This window comes from Eptatretus burgeri, chromosome 17 (genome assembly GCF_056783735.1).
Source record: "Eptatretus burgeri isolate ZD-2024b chromosome 17, Ebu_testis_v1, whole genome shotgun sequence".
Classification (NCBI taxonomy): domain Eukaryota; kingdom Metazoa; phylum Chordata; class Myxini; order Myxiniformes; family Myxinidae; genus Eptatretus; species Eptatretus burgeri.
Window position 1 is genome coordinate 41,044,048 of NC_140977.1, and position 27,469 is coordinate 41,071,516.

The 27,469-nt window shown below is 45.1% G+C and overlaps 1 protein-coding gene across 5 annotated transcripts in view; it reads left to right on the forward strand.

Moving 5' to 3' along the window:
- LOC147009858 (protein kinase C alpha type-like) overlaps window positions 1–17,807 on the forward strand; it is a 189,809-nt gene extending 172,002 nt beyond the window's left edge. For all 5 annotated transcript variants that reach the window (XM_085861438.1, XM_085861436.1, XM_085861440.1 and 2 more), the window contains 3 exons: window positions 10,840–10,947; window positions 13,117–13,257; window positions 16,653–17,807. In XM_085861438.1, coding sequence (XP_085717564.1) covers window positions 10,840–10,947; window positions 13,117–13,257; window positions 16,653–16,805 — 402 coding nt within the window. In that variant the 3' untranslated portion in view covers window positions 16,806–17,807. The remainder of the gene's footprint in view (window positions 1–10,839; window positions 10,948–13,116; window positions 13,258–16,652) is intronic.
- The last annotated feature ends 9,662 nt before the right edge of the window (window positions 17,808–27,469 follow it).

A 27,469-nucleotide genomic window follows, 5' to 3' on the forward strand; every position in this document is an offset into this window, starting at 1 on the left:
TGGGACTCATTCTAAACTTTGCTACACTTGTAAGCAAGTGCATCCCTCACAAGCTGCTGTTATACCTGGAACGTGTCATTTTAATCCAGGTAAGTTGGTGCATGTAGATAATCAATGGGAGATGATTGGAGGATGCTTTGTGGAACTTGACTTCCTGAGCCATTATCTTAACATCAATCATTAGCTTTTCTTGAGCAGACAGTATTGCCTCTCCTCTGCTGGTAACATCATTGCTAGGAAGCTTGGCTGTGCCATTGATACAGTGTGCACTGTAAGTTATGGCAGGAATGTAATTTATTCAGGTTACCGGCAATAGGTCAACCTGTTTGCAAAACACCGTGGGATATTTTACATCCAGCAGCTAATGTTAGCAGATGGGACACCCAGTTTTACAACCATCCGAGGGACCACGCACTTTGTGGTGCAACCCCCTGCCTGTGACATACTGCACTCATCCAACAGTCTGTCTTCAGATCGGTATTGGAACAAGGCTCAACAGCTGAAAGGTGAGTGTGCTACCTCTTTACCATACTGTCAGGACTTTCTAAGAAATTGTCGTCATTTGTTATACTTTGTCTTGAAAGAAAAAAAACAATTTAAACATTTTATCTTATGTTGTGGAAATAGAGACTTTTTAGATGTAATTTGATTACAACTCTAATTGCAAGTATAAATGCTCTTTTTACGAACATGCACTGAAAAACAGAAATAGGGTTCAGAACACACACAGTTTAGGGTTGATGGGGGTAATGCGGGTGTGGGTTTGGGCAGGAGGGTGAGGCAAAGTGCAAAACTATCCGAGGGGAGTGGACACTTCATGCCAAGTGTGAGTGAGCCCCATGGGTGAAAGGGTGTACCCGGTATAGAGTGAGGAATAGTGGTTCTTTCTTCACGTCGTGTTGTATATATTATCATCAAGGCCTCAAAATAAGCTGACATTGAAAACAATGTGAAAATTGCAAATGAAGAAAGAACCAACAACATCATAAGTATTTTCTGCTTTAAGCTATTTGTGTGCTCTGGAGCAGAAAGAATCCCAGATGTTGTTGGGTGATGACAGTGGCATCTGGTAAGATGTTCCACACAAGTATTATTGCAGGCATATAGGAACAATCGTACTGAACAAGTGATTAGTGACCACTCTCCGTCTTGCCAGTAAGTCCCTGCACAGCATAACTTCCAAAGGAGGCACTTGCTCTGGTGAACCTTGATCGTCTCCATGATGGAGGCAGCATGGTCTTCAGAAATGCTGAAGCTTCCTCTGTGTGCAATCTGTACATCACACCCAGACTTGCTGCAGTTCTCCTGTGTAGTTTTGATTTGATTTGATGTACCATACTCTGTTACAGAGCATTGGTGCTGCCAAAACTGTTTCTTGGCAAGGGTAACATTGGGTAGTTTGTCATTGCCTTCCCAGTTTGTGCTGCAACACCCTGCCTATCTGTATGGAAGAGGGTCCATCTTCAATTCCTGTGGATGGGGCCTTGATGATACGTACAGCACGATACTGCACACCATCCAGCTTCTTAAGATGCATGGTACTTGCAGACATCCATGCAAGGACAGTATACTCCATGGACTTTGTACATTTTTGCTCAACCAGGTGCATCCAAATATGGAGCAGTACTATGAAGGACACTTATCATTTTTCCAGCTCTAATGGCAATGGAGTTCACTTGAGGCTGGAAGCCCAAGCTCCAGGAAAAGCTGACTCCAAGTATGTCCAGCTCATTCATGTACTTTTCTGCAGGGCTTTCCACCCATCAAGAACTCTGGAGGCTGCTCATTAGGTAGTCAACTGACAGACATGACCATGCATTTCTCAGTAGCAAACAAAACATTATATTTGTGCCCCAACTTGTACATCTTCTGTCAGTCCTCGCTCAGAGAAATGGTGGCATTCTCTTTGTCCAACAGGCAGTAGATGGTACTATCATTGGCAAAGAGGCAGGTAGGATTATGCAGGTTGTCACATAAATCGCTAATGTACACTCGAAGCAAGGTGGGCCCAATATTGATCCTTGAGCTACTGATGCGTTGATTTGAGTTTAATTTGATGTTTGGCCATTGACCACTACTTGGATACCTCTGCCCATTAAGTATAGCTGGATAACCACTACAACAGCTGCCCTCTGATTCCATTAGCATCCAGCTTGACCAGCAATCCCTTTTGCCATACTCTATCAAATTCAGCTCTGATGTCAAGTACCACAATTGCACCCTTCTGATGTCTGACTTACTCACATACCTGAGTCGTGAGTGGATGTCTTGTCTCAACAGAGGCTGAATGACCAGGACAGAAGCCAAACTGATTGTTGCTGATGTCGTTTCCATTGAGATTTTTCCTCAATGCAGTCTTTGATAACTCTCTCTATAACTTTTCTGATGCAGCTTTGAAGACTGATGGGCCTGTAGTTGTCTGGAACAGAGTTCTTATGATGCACTGGCACTACATTGGCTATCTCCCAAGAGGAAGGGAAGTGACCATGGCTGAAGCAGAAATGGAACAGTTTGGCAAGAGGTGTGGCAAACACTGATGCACACGCTTTGAGAACTTTATTTCCAATTCCATCAGGTCTGGATTCCTTATTTATGTCTCGCTTCCACAGGATCCATCTAATGTCATGTGGCCGGAACTTTACAGTGTCCAGGTGAGTGTCGGTGTAGGCTGTGAGATCAGTGGGGTCGTTTTAGTGTACACTTTAATTGTACATATAAGCAATTGTACACTTTAATGCAAAATGATCACAGAAGATGTCCGCTTTCTCCTAAGAGGTGGCGAATGTTGGACTATCCTTCTGAAAGGTCGGGATACTACAATGTTGTTCTTTCCTTTGTATCCTCTTCACTGTGCACCACAAAGCACGGGATGTGGTTGCTCCAGCGGTCAGGAGATCTTTTGTCCTCTGGAAGTGTTGTCCTTGAGCCTCCTCCTACACTCTCTGACAGTTCTGTCTTACCCCTATAAGATCGTCATGGGCAATAGTACTTGGGCTCTTGCTCCAGTTGTTACACACCAGACGGACGGCTTTGTCAGCCATTGGCAAGCCTCTGTAAACCATGGCATATCGGTTGGAAGAACAGTGACATCTTCATGAGGATTGAATTTATCCATACTTGATTTGGTGATTGTCTCAATGTTGTTGCAAGCTACGTCAGGATTTCCAGTGTTTAGGGCTTGATCCCAGGCCTTACGATGCAGATGCTGTTGGAGGGATTCCCGGTTTGCTCTATTGTACTTCCATAATCGCTGTTGATATGGTTTATTCAAGACTGGTGGCTTTTTGGACATTATCTCTGCTGCGCTATGGTCAGATGTTCCAATGGTCTTCACGCTTGTGGTGTAATAAGCAGCAGAGTCAACGATTATCATATCCAGTAGATTATCACCACAGTTAGGCTCTTTCACCAATTTGTCTAAGCCACGTGTCACAGCTTGGAGCATGTAATTCCAGTTCTATCAGTCAGGGACTTGCTACCTCGTCACTCCTGGTGATGTACATTGAAATCACCTATAATCATCACACGATCTCAACCAGTGGTTTAGATGACAGAATCCAGGTTATCAGCCAAGTAGTCAATAAGATGACAGTCGGTTCCAAACAGGCAGCCATGGCAATACAGAGTGCCGATCAGTAGGCACCCCACATGTGTCTTTACAGTGCACCAGATGACTTCCAGGTCAGGAGGTTCCAGGTTCTGATGATGTTGAACCTGGAACGTATTGCAAAACTAAGTAGCAATTCCACCCCAACCATCACTGCGATCTCGTCTTGTCGGTGGTTCCTGGTATCCAATGATCGACACAAGAACCAGTCACTGGATAATTTAACAGCAATACAGTTGCAAGGAGTAACTCGGTGGCAAGTCCCCGACTGATAGAACTGGAATTACATGCTCCAACCAGTGACACGTGGCTTAGACAAATTGGTGAAAGACCCTAACTGTGGTGATGATCTACTGGATATGATAATCGTTGACTCTGATGCTTATGTTCGCGGATGACATCGTGATCTGTAGGGAGAGTAGGGAGCAGGCTGAGGCGAGCCTCGAGAGGTGGAGGTACGCACTGGAGAGAAGGGGAATGAAAGTCAGTCGGAGTAAGACGGAGTACATGTGCTTAAATGAGAGGGAGGGTGGTGGTATGGTGCGGTTGTAAGGAGTTGAGGTGGTGAAAGTGGATGGGTTTAAATACTTGGGATCAACTGTCCAAAGTAACGGAGAGTGTGGTGGAGAAGTGAAAAAGAGAATGCAGGCAGGATGGAGTGGGTGGAGAAGAGTTTCAGGAGTGATTTGTGATAGAAGGGTATCTGCAAGAGTGAAGGGGAAAGTATATAAGACGGTAGTGAGACCAGCTATGTTGTATGGTTTGGAGGCGGTAGCGCTAACAAAAAGACAGGAAGCGGAGCTGGAGGTGGCAGAGTTAAAGATGCTGCGATTCTCGTTGGGAGTGACGAGGATGGACAGGATTAGAAATGAGTATATTAGAGGGACAGCGCAGGTAGGACGGTTTGGAGACAAAGTGAGAGAGGTGAGATTGAGATGGTTTGGACATGTGCACAGGAGGGATGCGGGGTATATCGGGAGAAGGATGCTGAGGTTGGAGCCGCCAGGTAGGAGGAGAAGAGGAAGGCCAAAGAAGAGGTTCATGGATGTGGTGAGGGCGGACATACGGGTGGTTGGTGTGACAATGGAAGTTGTGGAGGACAGAGCGAAATGGAGACGGATGATCCGCTGTGGTGACCCCTAACAGGAGCAGCCAAAAGAAGAGGGAGAAGAAGAAGATAGTAGCAACAATGAAATCAGCTTTACTTTGCTTGGCTCTCTGGGCAAGTTCTTCAATGTTTGTCCTAAGGCCTCGGACATTAACAAAAAGTGAGCGCAAGCGGCACTGTCGAAACGCGCTCTCCGTGTTGTCAGAACTCATTATGATACGAAAGTGGTTGGGGTGGAATCGTAATTAAATCGTTATATTACAGTAAACATCCACTTTATAAAATGATCAATAAACAAACAAATATCGGTCATTGATGAGTTCAACATTTTCAAGATTTAAAATAATTTTTATCCACTATAGACATTCCTCTTGTGAAAGACTCGCTGAATATAAATTCATAAATCCACGTCCAGGTTTAACAGTCAAGTTGAGGCATCGTTCGGGGCTTCGTGGATTGTTCCAATGCCCGTTTTACCCTCACTGAATCATAGCCATTCTAAGTGGCTAACTCGATGGTCCACAATATGACATGGTCATGGTTCCCACAGTCACATGTTGAGCTTTCCTCGTCTCCCCCCCCCCTGTTTGTGCAGCTTGTCGCTCGGAGCGAGCCCCGAGCACGGGATGTGCAATTCTGGTTTAATGTGTAGCACTGCTATCTGGAGTAGATCAAATCTAGGAGTCTTTTCCTTCAGGTTGGGAATTTATCTGGGGGTGTTCGTATTTTCCCAGCTCCATCGCCATTGATCTTGGATGCCAAATCCCAAGTCACCGAAGGCCTTGGCCGTGCTCCAGATCGGCTTGTGTGATTTTAGGTTGGGGGGTGGGGGGGGGTAGATAAATTTTGCCGGTCTACACGGGTGAATAGATTTGGATTGGCCTGGCTCTGGTGATATTCGTGAAGTACACTGCAAACATTGAAAGTGTTGAATCAATGTTCAATGCTTCGTTAACAACAACAGTGGAACATTTTCAAGACAAATCACCACTGTTCAGCATCCCAAGACTGGAAACCACCCTCGGCAGGAAATTTAATTCGATTTTCAGCACAAAAGAGTCTTTGCATTGCATTTCTGGTTGCATAATGGATGGACATCCATAAATGTTTGGCTTTTACAACTACGGTGTTTTGATGTAGGCACGAGTTGCTTGTTATTGGAGGAAGTAGGCTCGTATAAGAGCTAGAGCAGATAGGAATGGAAGGGAACAAAATGGAAAGGGGGAAATGACAACAGCAGAGTCGAAGTGAGATCAAGAGGAGGGGGAGAAGGACACATGGAGTGAACAAGCTGCAAACAAGCTAAATGAAACACAGCAATGAAAGGAAGTGGAAGGCAGGAATGAATCATAAAAGGAACAAATTAACCAAAAAACTGACAAACGAAAAGAGGTAGGGGAGAGGAAGAGGGAATAAAATAAACTGGGAAGAAAGGAGTACTTGGGAATGGGGTAATTTGGCGTAGAAGAGATCATGAGTATGGATTTGGGGTTCGATATAGTGTCTTGAAGCCCTGGAGGGGAGAATGCAACTGAACAGTTGGTTCTTACAAGCAAGAGAAAAGAGGAACAAATGTTTGGAGGTGAGCAATGAGCCTGGATTTTGGAAGTTTAACTCAGAGGATAACTGGCACACCATGTGCACCCTGCAGAAAACTCAGAGGGACAAACCCAAGAGAGGGCAGAGAGGCAAGACCAAAAAGGAGGTGGTGAAATATGGAGAGGCCTCAAACCTGCCGACGATGTGAAAGTAACAGGTCTAGACACTCAGCTTGGCACGTGACATCCCAATGATTTTGAGGGTCTTGCTTTCCATGGCATCAAGAACAGCAAGGACCGAGTTAGGGGTGGGGTGTCAGCCCAAAGGAGAGAACAGTACTCCATCAAGTTGAAAATGAAGGCCTTGGAGGTTGTCAAGAATTCAGACTGGCCAAAGAAAGACCTTTCATGACGAAGGATGTCCAGTCGGTGGCTGACCTAAGCTCGGTCTTTCAAATGATACAGACGCTTGTTTACCTCGTTTTTAGCTCACCTGGACTTTTGGCAGGTGAGCTTATGCGATCGATTAGTGTCCGTAGGTGAGTCAGTCAGTCAGTCCATAAACACTTCAGTCATTATCACTTGAAGCAACACAATTTTGATTAAACTTGGCCACAAGCTTCATATCTGATGCCTAACGAAGGTGTATTGACTACATCAAAATCTGCACTCACTAAGGGGATCTATGGGGGGGGTTGGACCCCCCCCCCAAAGGTATTTGCTCTCTTCTCCAAAAATACACACTGATTTCGATGAAACTTGACCACAACCTTCATCACACGAAATGTACCAAAGTGTATCGATCACATCCAAATTTGCACTCATTAAGGGGTCTGGGGGTTGAACCCCCCAAAATGGGTATTTGCTCTCTTCTCCAAAACGACACACACGATTTTGATGAAACTTGTGGTGACTTTAATTGTCATCATGCCAGTTGGTTTGGTGTGGGTACCTCTCTCACCTGTCATGGCACTTCAGCAAAAGCTTTCTGCGACTCATTGGGAATGCCTCGAATCGGTCAATTTCCCGACCCGGATCTCAACCAATGGTACTCCATTTCTTCTGGATCTGATTTTGACAAATTTCCCTGAAAATATCTGCTGTTCTTCCTTTGCTCCAATCGGTTCTTTTGACCACGTGTTGTCAAAGTGAACATCTCTGGCTATTATCAGAGAACCATCTCACCACCATCGAGTCTGGCATTTCACTCAAGCTGACTGACAGGGTCTCCAAGCAGCCATAAAACTTATAGATTGGACTCCCGTCGCTACTTTCTCAAACATAAACTCATCCGAGGAATTCTTTCAAAGAAACTTTCTCTCCCTCATGCACAGATTTATCCCCTCTCGTGTTCAGTTGTCCTACCCTTCCTCCCGCCCTTGGTTTACTGAAGCTTGTGGCGAGGCAGTTGTCCTGAAACAACTTGCCTTTGCCTCACGGAAAGCAAACCCAACTGAGGGTAATCTCAGCTTTTCCCATAAAGCTCAGAAAAAGTGTGTATCTACCCTCAGTAGAGCCAGAAAACATCTTTCTCATCTCAAGTCTGAACTTTCAAACCTCTCTCCCTCCTCCAAATCCTGGTGGCATCTAATCAAATCTGTTTCTGGTGTATGTTCCCCCTCCATCTCCTCCCTTACCTCAAATGGCCGCACTGCTCATACCGCATGTGAAAAGGCTGAATGTCTAAACTCGGTGTTTGCATAGAAATCTTATGTCCAAAACCCATCGCTTTCTCCACTCACGTTACGCAGTCACACCCAACTGTCCCTGAACTCTGTGTCCTTTTCTCCTGACAAGGTGGACAGCTTGCTGTCAAACCTCGACTCAGATTCTGCAACCGGTCCAGACGGCATCAGCCCACGTCTCCTAAAAACCTGCTCCTCTGCTCTTGCTCACCCTCTCTCTGTTCTAGTCACCCTCTCATTTGCTCAAGGTCATCTGCCATCTGCTTGGAAATAAGCAAACATTACTGCCCTGCATAAAAAGGTGCAAAAACAGATCCCTGCAACTACAGACCAATCAGGCTTCCCCCAATCATCAGCAAGGTTATGGAATCCATCATCGCTTCAGACATTAAATCCTTCCTCTTCTCTAATGGCTTGATTTCCGATCATCAATTTGGTTTCAGACCAGGTCACTCGACCCTGGATGTGCTGCTTCTGCTCTCCGAACAATGGATGGAGGTCCTCAATGCCGGATATGAAATCAGAGCCATATCCCAAGACATATCGTGTGCTTTTGACACGGTCTGGCACTCTGCCCTGCTCACCAAACTCTCTTCTTATGGTATCCAAGGCCATCTCCACTCATGGCTCGCAGACTTCCTCTCCTGTCGCAGTCAACGTGTGGCCCTAAATGGAGTTCTTTCATCCCCTCTTCCTGTCCAGGCTGGAGTTCCTCAAGTTAGCGTTCTTGGCCCTGTTATTTTTCTGGTTTTCATCAATGATCTCTCCGACTCTCTGGAAATTTCTGTTTATCTCTTTGCTGTTGACTCAACCCTCTGCCATACCATCTGTCATCCCTCAGACCGGCAAGCAGCAGCTTCTTCGCTCACTGCAGATCTGGGTAAAATCACAAACTGGTTCAACACGTGGAACATGTCTTTCAATCCGGACAAATCTCACACTCTCACTATGTCTCTCCGAAAGGACAATTTAGAAACCCCCTCATCCACTTTCTCAACAATCCTCTGGAAGAAGTCCTTTCTTTCAAGCTTCTGGGTCTCACGATCTGCCATGATCTTTCCTGGGAAAGCCACATTTCCAACCTGGCCTCCAAAGCCAGTCGCCGACTGGGAATTCTCCATCGTGCAAAGTCCTTCCTCGGCCCACCTGAGCTCTTGACCACGTTACAAAACTTTCGTCCGCAGCCTGATGAAGTACTGCTCTCCCCTTTGAGCTGGTGCTCCTGCCTCCCACCTTTCTCGGCTTCACGCTGTGGAAACCAAGGCTTTTCAGATCATTGGCATATCCCGCGATGAGGCTGAGTCCTTGGGCCTCTCACTCTTTCACCGCAGGCAGGTCGGTGGTCTTTCTGTCTTCTTCCGTCTCCTCTCCAGCCCCCCCCCCCCCGTTCCCTCTCTGCGATTTGTCCCCACCACATTTCCGCAGGGCGCTCAAGGTCCGCCAACAACCCCCTTCTTGGAAGATTACCAAAAACACGAATCACTGCTCATCTTCACTCTTTCATTCCTCTTTTTCCCCACGTTTGGAATAAACTTCCTCACTCTATTCGATCCCATTCTTCCCTCCAGGCCTTCAAAACAGCTGTTCATCATCACCTCTTATCATCCCCCATACAAATCCTTGATCTTTTCTACCCATATTAATCCACCCCAAGCCCACCTCCTTCAAATTCCCTGCTTTCCTTCCTGAAAGTCCCTGTAATGTCCAACTTGTATTCCCCATGTTCCCCTCCCCATCCCTCTCCCTTCCACGGATCTCCTCATGTCTTTGTTCCCCACTGTTTTGTCCTTCCCACTCCTGCTCCTCTTGTCTCATGCCCCCCCACCCCCCTTGCTGTGCGTTGTGTCTTCGCTCTCATTCGAGCCTCGACAAGGTATACAAATTTTATTGTTTTTAACTTGACCACAACCTTCATCACCTGTGATTGACCAAAGTACATCGACCACATCAAAATCTGTGCTCATTGAAGGGTCTACCAGGAGGGAGGTGGGGGGGGGGACAAAATAGGTATTTGCTCTCTTCTCTGAAATTACAAACACATTTTTGATGAAACTTGACCACAACATTTTTCACCCGTGAGGTACTGAAGTATATCAACACCATTAAAATTTCTACTTAAAGAGGGGGTCTACGGGGGTTTTTTGATCCCCAAAATAGGTATTTGCTCTCTCCTCTGAACTGCACACAATTAGAATGAAACTTGACCAAAACCTTCATCACCCGTGTGATGTACCGAAGTTTGTTCACGGCATCAAAAAATTCAGGGTCTGAGGAGGTCTACAGGGGGCTTGAGTGACTTGCTCCTGATCCAGGTGAGCGTCAGGACAGGCGGTCCTATTTTCATAATTTCGATGTTATTCGACAGACATTTAGACATATAATTTACAAGGGTTGAGACTGCATTTGTTTGGTAAACATACTCAACTTTTTGTTTCCGAAGTACCTGTTTATCTTGAGCTGTACTTGCATGCCATTCAACGTTGTCGTTACATTTTGTCATCGTTTCCTTAAATGTCTGCCTTACTCCTGATGCCAGCCAGCTCTGCTGCAATTCTCGATTTGTGTAAATATCGCCTTGGCATATTAGCTGGTGCTGCTGTAGGTTTCTACAAACAAAATTAGCTGTAAAAACTTTCCAGTGATGATGTTTAATGCAACATCATGGGGGTGGAGGGGCTTCAGGAGGCAATTTCAGGAGACTTTCTTATTGACACTCATGGAGAGATGCAAACTTTTGAAAAAGTTTGTCATCAATTCATTCAATATTTATATTGAGGGGGGGGCTGCTATTGCTATTCTTTATGCTTGTTCATTCTTTAATTCAGCCATCATTAGTATAGTTGTACAGTTTCCCATGGTTGTGTTGAGAGAAGGCATTTCTTGTGTCCTCAACCCCATCAGCCACCATTTGACGGAGAGGATGAAGAAGAGCTTTTCCAGTCCATCATGGAACACAATGTTTCGTATCCAAAGGCTCTTACCCGTGAGGCTGTCTCCATCTGCAAGGGGGTATGTATCACCCAAAGCTGTCTGCCATCGGGCTTAGGTAATGTGCTTTCGTACCTGGCAAGGCCGTAAATCCACCCTAGAATTTTGATCAGAACCCCCAAAGGTTCCACGAGTGCTCAAGAAGATTACTTTCTGCGAAGTAAATTGCATCTTCCACCCATTTTCCACCCAGCAAGCAAGACACATATGATGGTTCAAACTCTATAAGCTCATGCTCCTGGGTGTCAACTCAACCATATCAAAGCTACTTACAAGAATAAATTCAGTGAGATTAAATATACACTGACCATGCAAGCAAATCCAGAAATGCACCGATTTTCCACTAGTTAAGTATGGCCGCAATATGCTCCATCCTGAAACGGCCCGAGGCCACGGTTGTATTAGAACCATGGAGCTCTCGGAAGTGGATTGCCAGTCAGTGTCATTCAATTTGGATCTCAGGTTTTGGAGAGGTCATAATATTTATGTTATTGAGAGATGTATCAATGATCTCATCACCAATCCATCGGACAAGATGGACAAATATACCCACTCAGCTCGTTCAATAGCAACCCCCCTCCCCCCCCCCCCCCCGTGTCTAATACCGCGTTTCAATGGAAAGGAAGGTTATCCCAACCTAAATTACCTTTCTATGGATCTGTAGTCCACCAAGCTATGTTGTCAATACTTAATATGGATTTTCCATTTTTCCGATTTTTGGTGTCAAGCAAATGCACTGCTGCCCAGCTCTCCAAGCCTTGATATTGTTGTTTTTTTTTTAATTGTTTTAATTTTTGCTGCCACTTTTGTATTACACAAGGTTTTCAAGGACATTTCGACACAGGAATAGCTATTTAGGTCAAAAACGCTCGTATTTCATCCGCCAATTATCTCGTATTCATTTGACTTGGAAGCTCGTTTAACACGATTTGATGTACTTGACCCAATTACTTAACTTTCACAATGTATTCCAACATTAAAACAGTTCAGTTGTTTCTCGATGCATCAACGACAAGGACGTTAAGCCTCCATGGTCGATCGGCACAACACATGCACTTTGAATTTGCGGTCACGCAGACACAAGGTAATTGCTCAGATTGTGACGCTCACCCATGATATCCACTTATGGGCCACATGACAATTTGTCGTCTTGCTTTGAGGAAGGGCTCGCACGTGAAACGACACTTTTGCTTCTTTCCTATGATGATTGGCGTACCTCTCTCTTCAACTTTTGTTTTGAGAAAATTTGGCGTCCACATCATAATTTGCTTAACTTGCACACTCCACAAATCGACACATTCTGTTGGCCTATATTGAGAGATGCCATGGCATATTTTACATCCACATGATTGCACAACAGCCGGATGAACACACTCTCCAATAGTCGTACGACACGATGCCCTCTTCTGGTATCGTATCAGAAAATCAGTTTTGATCTGTGTTTGATTCCTGTGGGGATCAACCTCAGGACTGAGCAAGTTGTGCCAACATGTAGATGGGCTTTGATTTTGTGATTTATTTATTTATTTGATATTGTGGGGTCTCCTTCATGTTATGAATACAATCATAAAAATTGCAGAATATTTGAACCCTTCACCCCCCCCCCCTCCTCCTCACTTCCTCTATTCCACTCCCTCGCCCTTTTACTCCTGTTTCCTCCCAACATGATTTTCCTTTTCTCTCCTCTCTTACTTCCTTCTCTTTTCCCTTCTCTATATTTTCTTGATATTATTTTTCAATCTGCATTCCCCCCCCCCAACACCCTTACCCACACTTTTCATTGCAAACATGATATATGTAGATTCCACTTCAGTCCTTGAAACTGGACCTCTTCCAAATATAATTACAACAGTATTGCTGTCCATTAATAAAACCACAAAATTACACAATCCTGTATATAGATAACTTTAATCTAGTTTGTGAAGGTAATGTGATGACACTGGGTATTGCAATTAAGCCCAAGTCATGTTGTTATAGACTCCCAAGGCCCTCAACACTGTGCTTTGACTGTTGCAGCACAGTAACCTCTAATGGCAAACGTGGTTTGTGGACGATGTGAACAAAGTGCTCGAGTTGTTAGGGTTTCCTGACACAACCTGTATGTATAAAAGTAGCTTGGCACCATATCCATGCACATGTTCCCAATCAACCACTCTGCAACCTACTCTAACCCTATGAGCTGCTTTACAGTTTTTGACCAAGCACCCTGGGAAGCGATTAGGGTGCGGAACGGAGGGTGAACGGGATGTACGAGAACACGCTTTCTTCAGGCGGATCGACTGGAAAAAGCTGGAGCAGCGAGAGATCCAACCACCTTTTCGGCCACAACCGGTTGGTTTTTGAAAGCTTTGGGAATATGTGGTTGGAGGCGGGGGGGGGGGGTGGCGGGAATGGAAGTCGTCGCCGTTCCAATGCTTAGGCAGTACTTTGTTGGTTGTAATTTGTACCTTTTTGGCAATCTGGAGTTTCCTTTTGCACTTTCATGGCAGAGAGGTATCAGGATTTTTATTTTTCTCTGTTTACCATGAATCAAGGCCACAATGTAACTTCAAAGCAAAAGGTGGCATTAATTGATATGCAACAAATAAGCTAAATTTCAGACTATATTTTAAAATCCACAATGTTTGTGCACAATGGTGTGATCGTATAAAATACACCGTTGGATCTTTCACACAGTTTCACAAATCGTTACACGCATGACTACCGGCTTCATAACGCTCCAGACGTTTTTGATTGTGTCTTCCTGGGATGAAAGAGGCCTGGGTATTATTTAAGTACATTCTGTTCTGCACGTTCAAATTTGATATCAGATTGCTCTCTTGCTGTAGAAAAATAATAAGTACATTAAAAAAAAAGTACAAGTTGTGCCTGAGTTTCAAAATGTATTGGAAACACTGCACATTCTCAACACATTTCCATATTTATAATTAAGCTGTCAGGAAACCCACTGTTTGGGATAAAAAGGTAAATTGATAAATTAATTAGTGGAGAGGGATGTTGGGGGTTGGTGGTGGGGGGGGGGGTGCGGCTGGGGAGAGTGATTGTGTGTACACATACCTACTGTACATGCATACATATTGTTGCAGAAATGACTTCTTGGGGCTAAGAACGTACATCTTAGAATCGTCATTTCCTTTAGTTCATGATTAAGCATTAGAGCGAGGTGAAATAAACTGTAATAGGAAGATGCATCGATAATTGTATAGAAGGCAGGTGGTCTCCCCTCCCAATAGTGGGGTTACATTTCTGGGATCCCACTACTATTTTTAGCAGAACGAAGTTTGAAGTTAGTTTTTGGTACTTTGGGACATTATCTTTAAAATGAACTCCTATAACTTTCACGTAAAGGTGGAGAATGGCCATTGGAGGTTGTTTTCCAAGATGGCCACCGGGACAATGTCCTATATCTATACTATTCGTATAAGAGAGCAGTTTGTGTCTGTCGCCATTGTTCTCAGAGACAACCAAACAGATCTTCATCAAACTTTCACATGTTCATCAGTGAGTGCCGGGGAGTGTTTTTGACCCAAAAAATTATAAGAAAATTTTGAAAATAAAAAGTTGGATTCTGTTTTTTCTATTTACGCTCTCGTGCCTCAGCCTTTGTAGCTATGTGAAAAGTAATGCCAAATGATCCCCGATCTCATTCCGTAGTGGGTGTAGGGAAGTGTTTTCGGCTCCCACAAAAAAAGAGAAAAAAAAAACAAAACAAAATTTGATTCCTTCAAAGTGCCAACACGGTTAGAACAGCACTGGGCAACGCACCAGGAAATATAGCTGTTTGTTGTGCAGAGTCACCCAAGGTAGATGTCTGTACTTTAGTGTTTGTATCAATGCTGAATTAATCTGTTACACATACAAATCTTATGGGCATCTCAAACTACTCTAAGCCCTCTTGTAATGGCATTTCAAGACGCACACAAATCAGGATGGTAAAATGGAAAACTAGAACGGCAGTTCGATAGAGCGCATATCTCTGCCAGGCTGAACAGTTTACATTTTGTATCCCACTGATGGGCTGGATCTGCGCATGGACCTGAACCAAAATCGAATTGGCTTGTTCTTGTCACCTTCCCAACTCATCGACAAAGTTTTGTCATAACTAGTCCACAACCTTTTGAGATGTTGTTTTTGGCCTCTTCTCTCAATGGTGAAGAAGCATTTAAATTATAGTATTCAAATCTGGATCTGGACCTTCACTGAAATCGAAACAATTTGCCCTTGTCACACACCCAACCTGTTCACCAAGTTTCGTCCAAATCCGTCCATAAGTTTTTGATATATCCTGCTCATAGACTAACAGACAGACAGAGGTGAAAACATAACCACCATCCATCTTCGGTGGTGGTGGTCATTATATTTTGGCCTGTGTTGCCATAATTATCAGATTATAGCCACTTCTGGAGACCGTGAACCATTAGAATAGATTTTTCATCTTTGTGCAACATACAGAAATACTGAAAATATCCATTGAGTGAAGTGAGATAAATTACAATCAACTAGAAGCACCCGCTCTCTCTGAATGAGAGTGGTCAGGCCAGGGTGGGTTATGATGTTATCCTCATTCAAACGTGCAATTCAAATTACTTCTCTAAAATACCTCTCACACATAATTCAAAACACCTCACTGTACTGAAAAACGTGGTGACAGGAATACTGCACTGTAAAGGGTGGAGACTTGTGATACCCTCCCCCACCTGTAGCGGCACTACACGATACACATTTGAAAAGAGAATTTGCCTCCAAGACCATCAGCAAAGATAAAAACACCCCTATACACTAATTGGGGTCATCCTGATCAAATGTAGCACGCCTGGATGTAATTGGCCCAGAACTGTAGCAGGAGTAGCGTGACACGCGCGCGTGCACACACACACACACACACACACACACACGTATGTATGTATATATATATATATATATATATATATATATATATATATATATATATATATATATATATATATATATATATATATATATATATATATATATATATATATATATATATATACATATGGAAAAAAAAAAATAATATCCCTGTGTGTGGTAAGAGGCGACCAGGGTTGGCGTCAGGAAGGGCATCCGGCCATAAAACATTGCCTCACAAAAAGCCAAACCCCTGCACAGCAGGGAAAAATGGCTGTTAAAACGGTCATTTTATATTCATATGGAAAAATTAGAGGCCCAGACCAGGAATCGAACCCAGGTCCTCTGGCAAAACCATGCCAGAGTGCTCTGCCATCTGAGCTATCTGGACAACCCACTGGCTGAGCACACAATTCTTCCATGTACAGAAATTCCACTCTTTCCCCCACTGCTTCTGGGGCACTCACTGCCAACCATAGGAGCAGCGAGGGCCTGTCCACGAGAGGGTCTTCCCCCCGTGGGGGGACAAATTACGGGGTCAGACCAGGAATCAAAATGCCATAGAATGTTCATTGGGGTAGCTTGAATGTATATTGTGCGTGCCAGAAAAGGATTTTAACATAAAATGGCTCACTAAGCCTCTAAAAACATAAGTTTTTAAACATCTGACTAAACATAAGTTCCTGGGAAAATCACTGAACCTGCTTCTTGGTGAATTCTATTTTATACAAAGTTTCAAAGTGAAAAATGTAATCATGTTGTAATTCTCGGTTTTTAAGTTTGAGATTGGTTTCCCTTTATTCCGATGCATTCCTGAATGTTGAAATATGTCTCCCTTTCTTTTCCATTTCCTCTAGGCTGGCCGCAATGCTGAAAACTTTGATAAGCACTTCACAAAGTCCCAACCTATTTTGACACCACCGGATGAATCAATGGTGAGAAACATCGACCAGACAGAGTTTGAAGGATTCTCCTGCATTAACACAAACTTCAAATACCAGACCAGCTGAGGGTGAACAAACACCGACACCAACTTCCCACCTGCCATGTCGGTTGTTGGCCTTAGCTGTTAACCTCTGACCTTGCCATTATGGTCAGGATCCCATCCATTGTAGTCTGGCAAGTGGGAGATGGTCAAGAGCTGATATCTGACTTGATCTCTGATTGTAAGAATGGGCACTAGCTGCCTGGTTGGTTGTGCTTCTGGTTGACAAACTGTCATAGCCTGGAAATAACAAGACTGGCTGGCAGTGCCAAATGACACCACAAGTGCAAGGACTTCAGAACATCCCAGATGTCAGCACAGTGACCATTGGACAGGGGCAGAAAGAGTTTGAAAACAGAATGAAAAGAAGCTGAGGGAGGCCCACGAATAAGTTTAAGCCTGGAAAACGGCAAAGAGCCTCAACAAAGGCTGCATGCAATTGTTCGTGTCTGAAATACGAGCCTACCATGGACGGTTAAACCGAACATGGATCATACTGCATGCACAAAAATGCTGAAGAATTAAACCATGCCGGGTTCCCGAGCAACATTCATATCCCATGGAGACAACACCTTCCCCAGCCTAACTCGGTGCTAACGCATGAATCTTTTGTCCTGTCTTCGTCAGGTTTGGGGGGGGGGATGGGGAGGGGCCACAGGGCTGATGACAAGCTCAATAATCATTCCTGATCTGTTGTTTGCATGTTCCTATCCTCTCCTTACTTTGTCCAACTTGTTCGCTGCAATGTTCTAGTCTTCCGTCGCTGTCGACCAACCGCATGCTCCGTGCACTGCCTCGCGTTCCACCTCAAATTGGAATGACATTGACAGGTGTATATGTGCGCCAGTTGTCCTCTGTTTTTAATTCAGTATTCTCCTCTTCGATTCTCTCTTTCTTTCTCTCTCTCTTTCTTTCTTTCTTTCTCTCTCTCTCTCTCTCTCTCTCTCTCTCTCTCTCTCTCTCTCTCTCTCTCTCTCTCTCTCTCTCTCTCTCTCTCTCTCTCTCTCTCTCTCTCTCTCTCTCTCTCTCTCTCTCTCTCTCTCTCTCTCTCTCTCTCTCTCTCTCTCTCTCTCTCTCTCTCTCTCTCTCTCTCTCTCTCTCTCTCTCTCTCTCTCTCTCTCTCTCTCTCTCTCTCTCTCTCTCTCTCTCTCTCTCTCTCTCTCTCTCTCTCTCTCTCTCTCTCTCTCTCTCTCTCTCTCTCTCTCTCTCTCTCTCTCTCTCTCTCTCTCTCTCTCTCTCTCTCTCTCTCTCTCTCTCTCTGCCTCTCTCTGCCTCTCTCTCTCTCTCTTCCTCTCTCTCTGCGTCTCTCTCTCTCTCTGCCTCTCTCTCTCTGCCTCTCCCTCTCTGCCTCTCTCTCTCTGCCTCTCCCTCTCTGTCTCTCTCTCTCTGTCTCTCTTTCTTTCTCTGCCTCTCTCTCTCTCTCTCTCTGCCTCTCTCTCTCTGCCTCTCTCTCTCTCTCTCTCTCTCTCTCTCTCTCTCTCTCTCTCTCTCTCTCTCTCTCTCTCTCTCTCTCTCTCTCTCTCTCTCTCTCTGCCTCTCTCTCTCTGCCTCTCTCTCTCTCTCTCTCTCTCTCTCTCTCACTCTCCTCTCTCCTCTCTCACTCCCCTCTCTCCTCTCCGCCTCTCTCTCTCTCTCTCTCTCTCTCTCTGCCTCTCTCTCTCTCTCCCTCTCTCTCTCTCTCTCTCTCTCTCTCTCTGCCTCTCTCTCTCTGCCTCTCTCTCTCTGCCTCTCTCTCTCTCTCTCTCTCTCTCTCTCTCTCTCTCTCTCTCTCTCTGCCTCTCTCTCTCTCTCTCTCTCTCTCTCTCTGCCTCTCTCTCTCTCTCTCTGCCTCTCTCTCTCTCTCTCTCTCTCTCTCTCTCTCTCTCTCTCTCTCTCTCTCTCTCTCTCTCTCTCTCTCTGCCTCTCTCTCTCTCTCTCTCTCTCTGCCTCTCTCTCTCTCTCTCTCTCTCTCTCTCTCTCTCTCTCTCTCTCTCTCTCTCTCTCTCTCTCTCTCTCTCTCTCTCTCTCTCTCTCTCTGCCTCTCTCTCTGCCTCTCTCTCTGCCTCTCTCTCTCTGCCTCTCTCTCTCTGCCTCTCTCTCTCTCTCTCTCTCTCTCTCTCTCTCTCTCTCTCTCTCTCTCTGCCTCTCTCTCTCTGCCTCTCTCTCTCTCTGCCTCTCTCTCTCTGCCTCTCTCTCTCTCTGCCTCTCTCTCTCTCTCTGCCTCTCTCTCTCTGCCTCTCTCTCTGCCTCTCTCTCTCTCTGCCTCTCTCTCTCTCTGTCTGTCTTCTTTCGTCTAAACACTCATTTTATTTGCATTGCTGCAAACACGGGAATGTCCACAAAGTCGAAATAAACTGATGTTTCATACTCCACTGTCATCTGGGGAATTGGAAAGTTTATTTTTTTATATTCGCATGACAACACCGACACAAAAATGTGAAGTTGCATTTGTAGATCATAACAATGATGTTATTCATTCATTCGCATAAAGTATCCAGCTGCTGGTTTGCATCATTCCTCGCGGTAGAGCAACGCTGCTGATGCGGTGCCCCTGTAGATTAGAGCAGGAATTTAGAATTTGTTTCGGGTGCAAGGACACGATGAGAGGTACTGTGGGATCGTTAACGTCCACCAGCGAATGCTAGTTGATGAGGCAACCATACAAACGGCCTTCGCATTAATCCAACACCCTGCCTGCAAAGCACCATGGTGCTGGGAATCAAATGCAGACTCGACAGGTCAAAGTTGAACACATTACCTCAGAGCTATTGTGTCAATCCAATGATAATGTGAAATATACAATACTGCGATGTGCTATTCAACAATGTTTATTTATTTTTCTTTTCTTTTTTAGAGGGCATGGGAGTAGCTGTGGATGTCGGGGTGAGTTTGGGGAACTGGGGAAGAGGGGGTGGACATTACTTAGGACCTTGTGAATCAGTATTGTAAGCATTGATCTCTTTTTTCTATGTGAATAAAATAGTTTTAAATCTGTCTGAAATGAAAGAAATGCCCATGTAAAGACTATTTTCTGCATGATGATTGGCCACCGGTGACCAAAACTAAAAGTACAGGTGAACAGCTGGGACCATAAAGTTATTAGCATGTTTAAATGTTTGTGCAAGTAGTCTCTCGCTAGTTTTTAGGCTGCAATACACTTTTGTTTGTCTCCTTCTTGGTAAAAAGGTGATGCCGATGTCATATCTATCATTAATTTGCAATTGTTGGTAGAGAAGGGGTGTTGGATCGGTGGTAATTGATTGATAGGAAACCTGAACATCATGTTCTTTGTCAAACAATTTAATTGTCCTCTTTTGATTACAGTAGTCACAGCTCATCACAGGTAAAACAAATTATTTTTTCGGAGAGAAGGGGTTGTCCCTGTTAATATAATGCATGGTCCCTGTTGAGAATGTGCACGCAGTCCCCATAGATGCCAATTGCAGTTCCCATAGATTCCACGCGCGGTCCCCGTAGATCTCACACGTCTACACAAAGCAAAGCGCCCATCTTTTCCAAGCAAAGCACCCATCTACATCAGGCAAACTGCCCTTTTATATCATTTGGAGTCCTTGCATTAGCCGCGTTTGATGCTGCATTGAGACAGTATAGGTCACCCTTCCCGCTGGGCTACCGCTGCGTTCAAAAGAAATTAATCTGTTTTTATCAGAAGTGCAAAGGTGTTGCTTAGAAGTGCACAGGCAATCAGAAATGAGAGATGCCTATGATCAAAATTGAGAATAGATCATCGATTCAAACTCTGTGCCTGCTACAACAGAAAATGTCAGTGGAATAATGCATGCATACACCTCTTGGGTTTTATTACCTCTGCCACTGAAGGTGAAGGAGGTTATGTTTTCACCCCTTTCTGTCTGTCTGTTTGTCTGTCTGTCTGTGTACAGGATATCTCAAAAAGTTGTGGACGGATCCGGACGAAATTTTGTGGACAAGCTCAGTGATTAGACAAGGACGAACTGATTCGATTTTTGGTGAAGATCCGGATCTGGATCCTGATCCAACGACTAGAATTTAAGTGATTATTCACCATTGAGAGATCAGGCCAAAAATGATATATTGCACGATATCTCAAAAAGTTGTCACAGATTTGGACGAAACTTAGTGGACAGGTTGGGTGTGTGGCAAGGACAAATTGATTCCATTTTGGTGAAGATCCGAATCTGGATCTGGATATGAGAATTATTTAATCTTTAAAGTGATTGTTCACCATTGAGAGATAGGGACAAAAACGATATATAGTGGCATGAACGTCGATTGATGGGTTATGTTCAGTCGCCATCTATTTATTACATACACACAGGAGTTCCTTAAGACCGGCAGCCACCCCAGCCCTCTGGGCGGAAGTACCCACGTCGACCCTTTGAACACGGAAAGCCGCTTAATATCCGAGGAGTCAAAGAAACAGAACGCGATCATTAAAGCAATCACTACAGGATGAGTCACGAGGTGAGGAAGGTGTGTGATAGACGCCACACCAAAATTATCAATATTGTAATCAACATTGTGAGAGGTGAGGAAAGTGTGTGATTTGCTGCACCGCCAAGATGGATCGTTATTTTCTGATGTGGAGAGACACAATAAAAATACACGATTAACGATGTGGGGGAAAATGGTCACACCCAATTGGTCAGCGCCGCAACCAATAGACGAGTGAATATTGCTGACATAGCTACAGTCACACAGCCTCCATTTATTATAGTACATTATTGTTGAGAGGGGGGGGAGGTAAGGGATGAGGAAGGAGTCAGGGGATGTTTTTTTTTGTATACCTTGTCGAGGCTCGTATGAGAGCTAACACACAATGCACAGCAAGGGTGGCATGAGACAACAGGGGTGGGAGAGAGGAAGGACAAAACAGTGGGGAACAGAGACATGAGGAGATCTGTGGAAGGGAGAGGGTTGGGTGGGGAACACGGGGTATACAAGATGGATATTACGGCAACTTTCAGGAAGGAAAGCAGGGAATTTGAAGGAGGTGGTTTTGGGGTGGATTAACAGGGGTAGAAAATATTGAGGATTTGGATAGGGGATCATAAGAGGTGGTGGTGAATAACTGTTTTGAAGGCCTGGAGGGAAGAGTGGGGATTGAACAGAGTGAGGGAGTTTATTCCAAAGGCGGGAAAAAAGAAGAATGAAAGAGTGAAGGTGAGCAGTCATTCGTGATTTTGGTAGTTTTACCAGAAGGGGGTTGTTAACGGACCTTCAGCGCCCTGTGTAAATATGGTGGGGACAAATCGCAGATGCAGCAGGGAGGGCGAGACCGGAGAGGAGACGGTAGAAGACTGAAAGACCACCGACCTGCCTGTGGTGAGAGAGTGAGAGGCCCAAAGACTCAGCCTCATAGCGGGAAATACCAATGATCCGAAATGCCTTTGTTTCCACAGTGTGAAGCAGAGAAAGGTGGGAGGCAGGAGCACCAGCCCAGAGGGGAGGGCTGTACTCCATCAGGCTGCAGCCGAAAGCTTTGTATGTGGTCAGGAGCTCAGGTGGGTCGAGGAAGGACTTTGCATGATGAAGGATTCCTAATCGGTGACTGGCTCTGGAGGCCAGGTTGGAAATGTGCCTTTCCCAGGAAAGATCATGGCAGATAGTGATATGAGACCCAGAAGCTTGAAAGAGAGGACTTCTTCAAGAGCATTGTTGAGAAAGTAGATTGGAGTGGAGGCGGGGGGGGGGGGGGTCCAAACGGTCTTTTCGGAGAGTCATAGTGAGAGTGTGAGATTTGTCCCGATTGAAAGACATATTCCACGTGTTTGACCAGTTTGTGATTTTATCCAGATCTGCAGTGAGAGAAGAAGCTGCTGCTTGCCGGTCTGAGGGATGACAGATGGTACGGCAGAGGGTGGAGTCATCAGCAAAGAGATAGAGGATTTTCCAGAGTCGGAGAGATCATTGATGAAAACCAGAAAAAGAACAGGGCCTAGAACGCTACCTTGAGGAACTCCAGCCTGGACAGGAAGAGGGGGGGGTGAAAAACTCCATTTAGGGCCACACGTTGACTGCGACAGGAGAGGAAGTCTGCGAATCATGAGTGAAGATAGCCTTGGATACCATAAGAAGAGAGTTCGGTGAGCATGGCATGATGCCAGACCATGTCAAAAGCACGTGATATGTCCAGGGATATGGCGCTGATTTCATGTCCGGTATTGAGGACGTCCATCCATTGTTGGGAGAGCAGAAGCAGCATATCCAGGGTAGAGTGACCGGGTCTGAAACCAAATTGATGATTGGAAATCAAGCCATTGGAGAAGAGGAAGGATTTCATGTCTGAAGCGATGATGGATTCCATAACCTTGCTGATGATTGGGAGAAGGCCGATTGGTCTGTAGTTGCAGGGATCTGTTTTTGCACCTTTTTATGCAGGGCAGTGATGTTTGCTGATTTCGAAGCAGATGGCAGATGACCTTGAGCAAATGAGAGGGTGAATAGAACAGAGAGACGGTGAGCAAGAGCAGAGGAGCAGGTTTTTCGGACACGTGGGCTGATGCCGTCTGGACCGGTTGCACAATCTGAGTCGAGGTTTGACAGCAAGCTCTCCACCTTGTCAGGAGAAAAAGACACAGAGTACAGGGACTGTTAGGTGCAAATGGGTAAGGTGGGTACAGAAAGCGATGGGTTTCTGACACAAGATTTTGATGCAAACACTGAGTTTAGGCATTCAGCCTTTTCACGTGCGGCATCAGTAGTGCGGTCATTTGAAGTAAGGGAGGGGATGGAGGGGAAACATACACCAGACATATATTTGATTCGACACCACCAGGATTTTGAGGAGGGAGAGAGGTTTGAGAGTTCAGACTTGAGCTTGGAAAGATGTTGTTTTCTGGCTCTCCTGAGGGTAGATACACACTTGTTCCGAGCTTATGGAAGAAAGTGAGATTACCCTCAGTTGGGTTTGCTTTCCATGAGGCAAAGGCAAGTTGTTTCAGGACAACTGCCTCGCCTCAAGCTTCAGTGAACCATGGGCGGGAGGAAGGGTTGGAAAACTGAAGATGAGAAGGGATCAATCTGTGCATGAGGGAGAGAAAGTTTCTTTGAAAGAATTCCCAGGATGAGTTGATGTTGGAGAAAGTTGCGATGGGAGACCAGTCTCAAAGTTTGATGGTTGCTTGGAGACCCTGTCAGTCGGCTTGAGTGAAATGCCAGACTCGACGGTGCTGAGGTGGTTCTCTGATAACAGCCAGAGAGATGCCCACTTTGACAAGGACGTGGTCAGAAGAACCGATTGGAGCAGAGGAAGAACAGCAGATATTTTCAGGGACATTTGTCAAAATCAGATCCAGAAGAGATGGAGTACCATTGGTTGAGATCCGGTTCGGGAAATTGACCGATTGAGTGAGTCGCAGAAATCTTTTGTCAGCGGATGAGGAAAAAAAGTTCAGCAGGATATGGGATGTGTGGGTCAGAGCAGGGAAGGGGCATATATGACAGTTCAATTCTGAGTTTCTTCTCTGGTCAATTTTGATTTTCGTTTAATTTTTGGTCCTTTTGCTTGCTCTCAATATACATTTGACTGGAGAACTAATCCAATGAACTTTCAATTTAATATTGATGGAGTGATTGTTTTCCCAGTTTTTTGTTGCCTTGGACACCGAAGGTGGACAGAGATTGTTTTCACCCATGTTTCTTTGTCTGTAAGCAGGATATCTATAAACATTATGGATGGATTTGGGCAAAACTTGGTGGACAGGTTGGTTGTGTGACAAGGACGAATTGATGGGATGTTGGTGAAAATGTGGATACGAGTAATTTTAACATTTCGGTGATTCTTCACCATTAAGCAATAGGGCCAAGACAATATATAACACGATATCTCAACCATTTTTTTTTGTATGCATTGTTGAAGACCAAGATAGAGGCAGACTTGAACAAATAACAGGCATGGGGAGGAATGGGAGGCAGGAGAGGATGCATGACGTGGACAAGATGGATACAGAAGGAAAGGAAACTCTGAAGAGGGGGAAAAAATGGATATTTGGAAGGAGGAGGGATTGGGGTGGGGGAAAGGGGGTTAACGAGGTTAGGAAAGAACATGGTTTTGGATTGGGGATGATCTGAGATGGTGGTGAATCGCTGTCTTGAAGACCTGGATGGAAAAATGAGATTGAAGAGCATGTGGAAGTTGGTTTCAAACGAATGAGTGAAGGTGATCAGTGATCCTGGATTAAGGTAGTTTCACCGGAAGGGGGTTGATGGCGGACCTTGTGTTCCCTGCAGAAACCTGGGGGGACAAAGCACTGAAAGAGCAAAGGATGCAACACCAGAAAGTAGGCAGTCAAAGACAGAGACACCACCACCGACTTGTCTGAGATGGTAAAGTGATTGACTCGGACTCAGTCAGCTTAATTGTAGGAAAAATCAAATAATCTTGAAGGCCTTGGTTTGCACGGTGTCAAGCTGAGCAAGATGTGAGGCGAGGGAGCCAGCTGAGAGAGGAGAGTGGTACTCCATCAAGCTGCGGAATTATGGACGTATTCGGACAGAACTTGGTAGACGAGTTGGGTCGGTGACACGGCATCAAAGCCTGCTTTGTTTACGACATAAGACGTATTCCTTGTGCTTTTACACTTGCTGAAATAAAGTTCTTAAATTACCTTGTCTTTTCTTGAGATCCTGCAGGGAAGAGTGAGACAGAACAGCCTCTTGAAGGTGGCTCCTTGGAATAAAAGAGTTGGTATAAGCAGTTAGCCTATATTTTGGAAGCCCAACAAGGAGAGGGTTACTGAAGAACGTGCACACCCTGGAGTTGCTTGGAAGTGTTGGAGGACTGAGAGAGCAGACAGCATTATTGGAGAATATACTGGGGAAAACAGAGAAATCACCGACCTGCCTGCGATGTGACAGCAACAGACCTTGTACTTTGGTTTAATCATGGGAGATTCCAATGATTTTGAGCGATTTATATTTTGCAATCCAGAAAAGGCAGACATGCTGGAGCGCCAACCCATAGTGGAGTGCATTCCTCCATTGAGCGATCAACGAAGGCCTTGTAGACTGAATAGATCAGATTTTCCAAAGAAAGACTTGGATCGACGGAGAATGCCCAGTCTGCAGCTGGTTTTGGAGGCCAGCTTGACTATTTGTGGTCAGCCTAAAAAAGTTATCATATCATGGTTGATGGTGAGGCGTAGAAGTTCAAAAGACTGAACCTTCCGGTTCCGCCCGGTTTTGAAACGTTCCGGTTCCGAGTGGAGCAACGAGAGGTCTCCTTTAGGGGCTCTCTGCTGACGTTCTCAAAGTTAAATTTCCGGTCGTTATCTGTCCCGTTTTAACTGTTTAATTTTCTCACATACATGTTACTGTGTTCCTAGTTCGGTTTTGTTTCAAAAATCGTGATATTTTGTGATTATTTTTGTCGACGTTCTTACCGAATGTTTGAGGCCGAGGCCTTGGCCGAGGCTTGAGGCCTACCGGTTCCACTCGGTGTTCGATCGTTTTTATTTTTGTTTTGTGTTTTTGTTTTTTCTCCCCATTACCTTCAATTTTCATCCTCCCCACTTTCCTAACATCCCCCATTCTCCCAACTAATCTCTTTCTTATCTCAAAAAAAAAATACCCAACAACAACAACACGCTGACCTTCTCCCAATTCTGCCTCTTCTTCTTCCTCTTATCTTCCTCCTCGTCTTCCTCGATTTTTTTCGACACTTCCATGACCTAATCTGTTGAAAACTCTCTCAAACATTAATATTAACAACAAAAACGATCTTATAATGCTTCATCTTCCTCTCTCACACATGTGGTACTCTTTACTGTTTGATAATGCACTACTCTTCTGCTATTTTAACAGACTGCTCTCATTTCGAGCTCTCCTTCATTCCTTGCCTAAAAAATCTAACGATTACAGCGCTTCTTCTCTCCATTCTCTGAATTCACCTTCATTGCATCCATCAAGAATTGTGTTAAATCGCATCTCTGACCTAAAACTTTTAAAAACCACAGTTTGCTATGAATGTTCGCTTTCCATCAACCATTCTTTTTGTCAACTTCAGTGCCAACTCACCCCCCTCACCCCTCACTCTCAAAGCAACCATCCCACTCTTCTCCCTCCAAGCCTCCCTCTCACCTCTCTCAAAAATTCCCCCCTCACCTTTCTCCCACCTTTCATCCCCCTCACTCATCCTTCTCAAAGTTGCCCCCCACTCTCATCCACCAAGCTGCCTCCCTCCACTGCCCTCTCACCTCCATCTCTTCACTTCACCTCCTCAAATCCTCAACTGCCTTCTTCCTTGTCTCTTGTCCCCCCTCTCCCCCAGCACCACAGAGCCTTTTCTCCTCCTCATTCGGCCCCCTCCCCTAGCTATTCTACAATACCCCACACTCTTTCAACAACCCTCCTTACCTCCCCCCCTCGTCCCTTGTCCTACCCGCCCCCTCCCCCTCCACCTCCTGCACCCAAAGCCTCCTCCCCTACCTCTTCATTAAAAGTGTGGACCTCAAATATCCGGGGCCTTCGCTCAAACCTTTCAGATCTTTCCATACAGGCTGCCACTGACAAACCAGACATTATCTGCCTAACAGAAACTTTCCTCTCCCAAGACGTGTCTGACTCCCAAGTATCTCTCCCCGGTTACTCCCTCTTACGGTATGACAGACCTGAGCCTCGTCCTGGTGGAGGTGTTGCTCTCTTCATCAAAGACTCTATTCCTCACTCTCCATGCACTGCTCTCACTCCCCCACACCCCCAGGAATACCT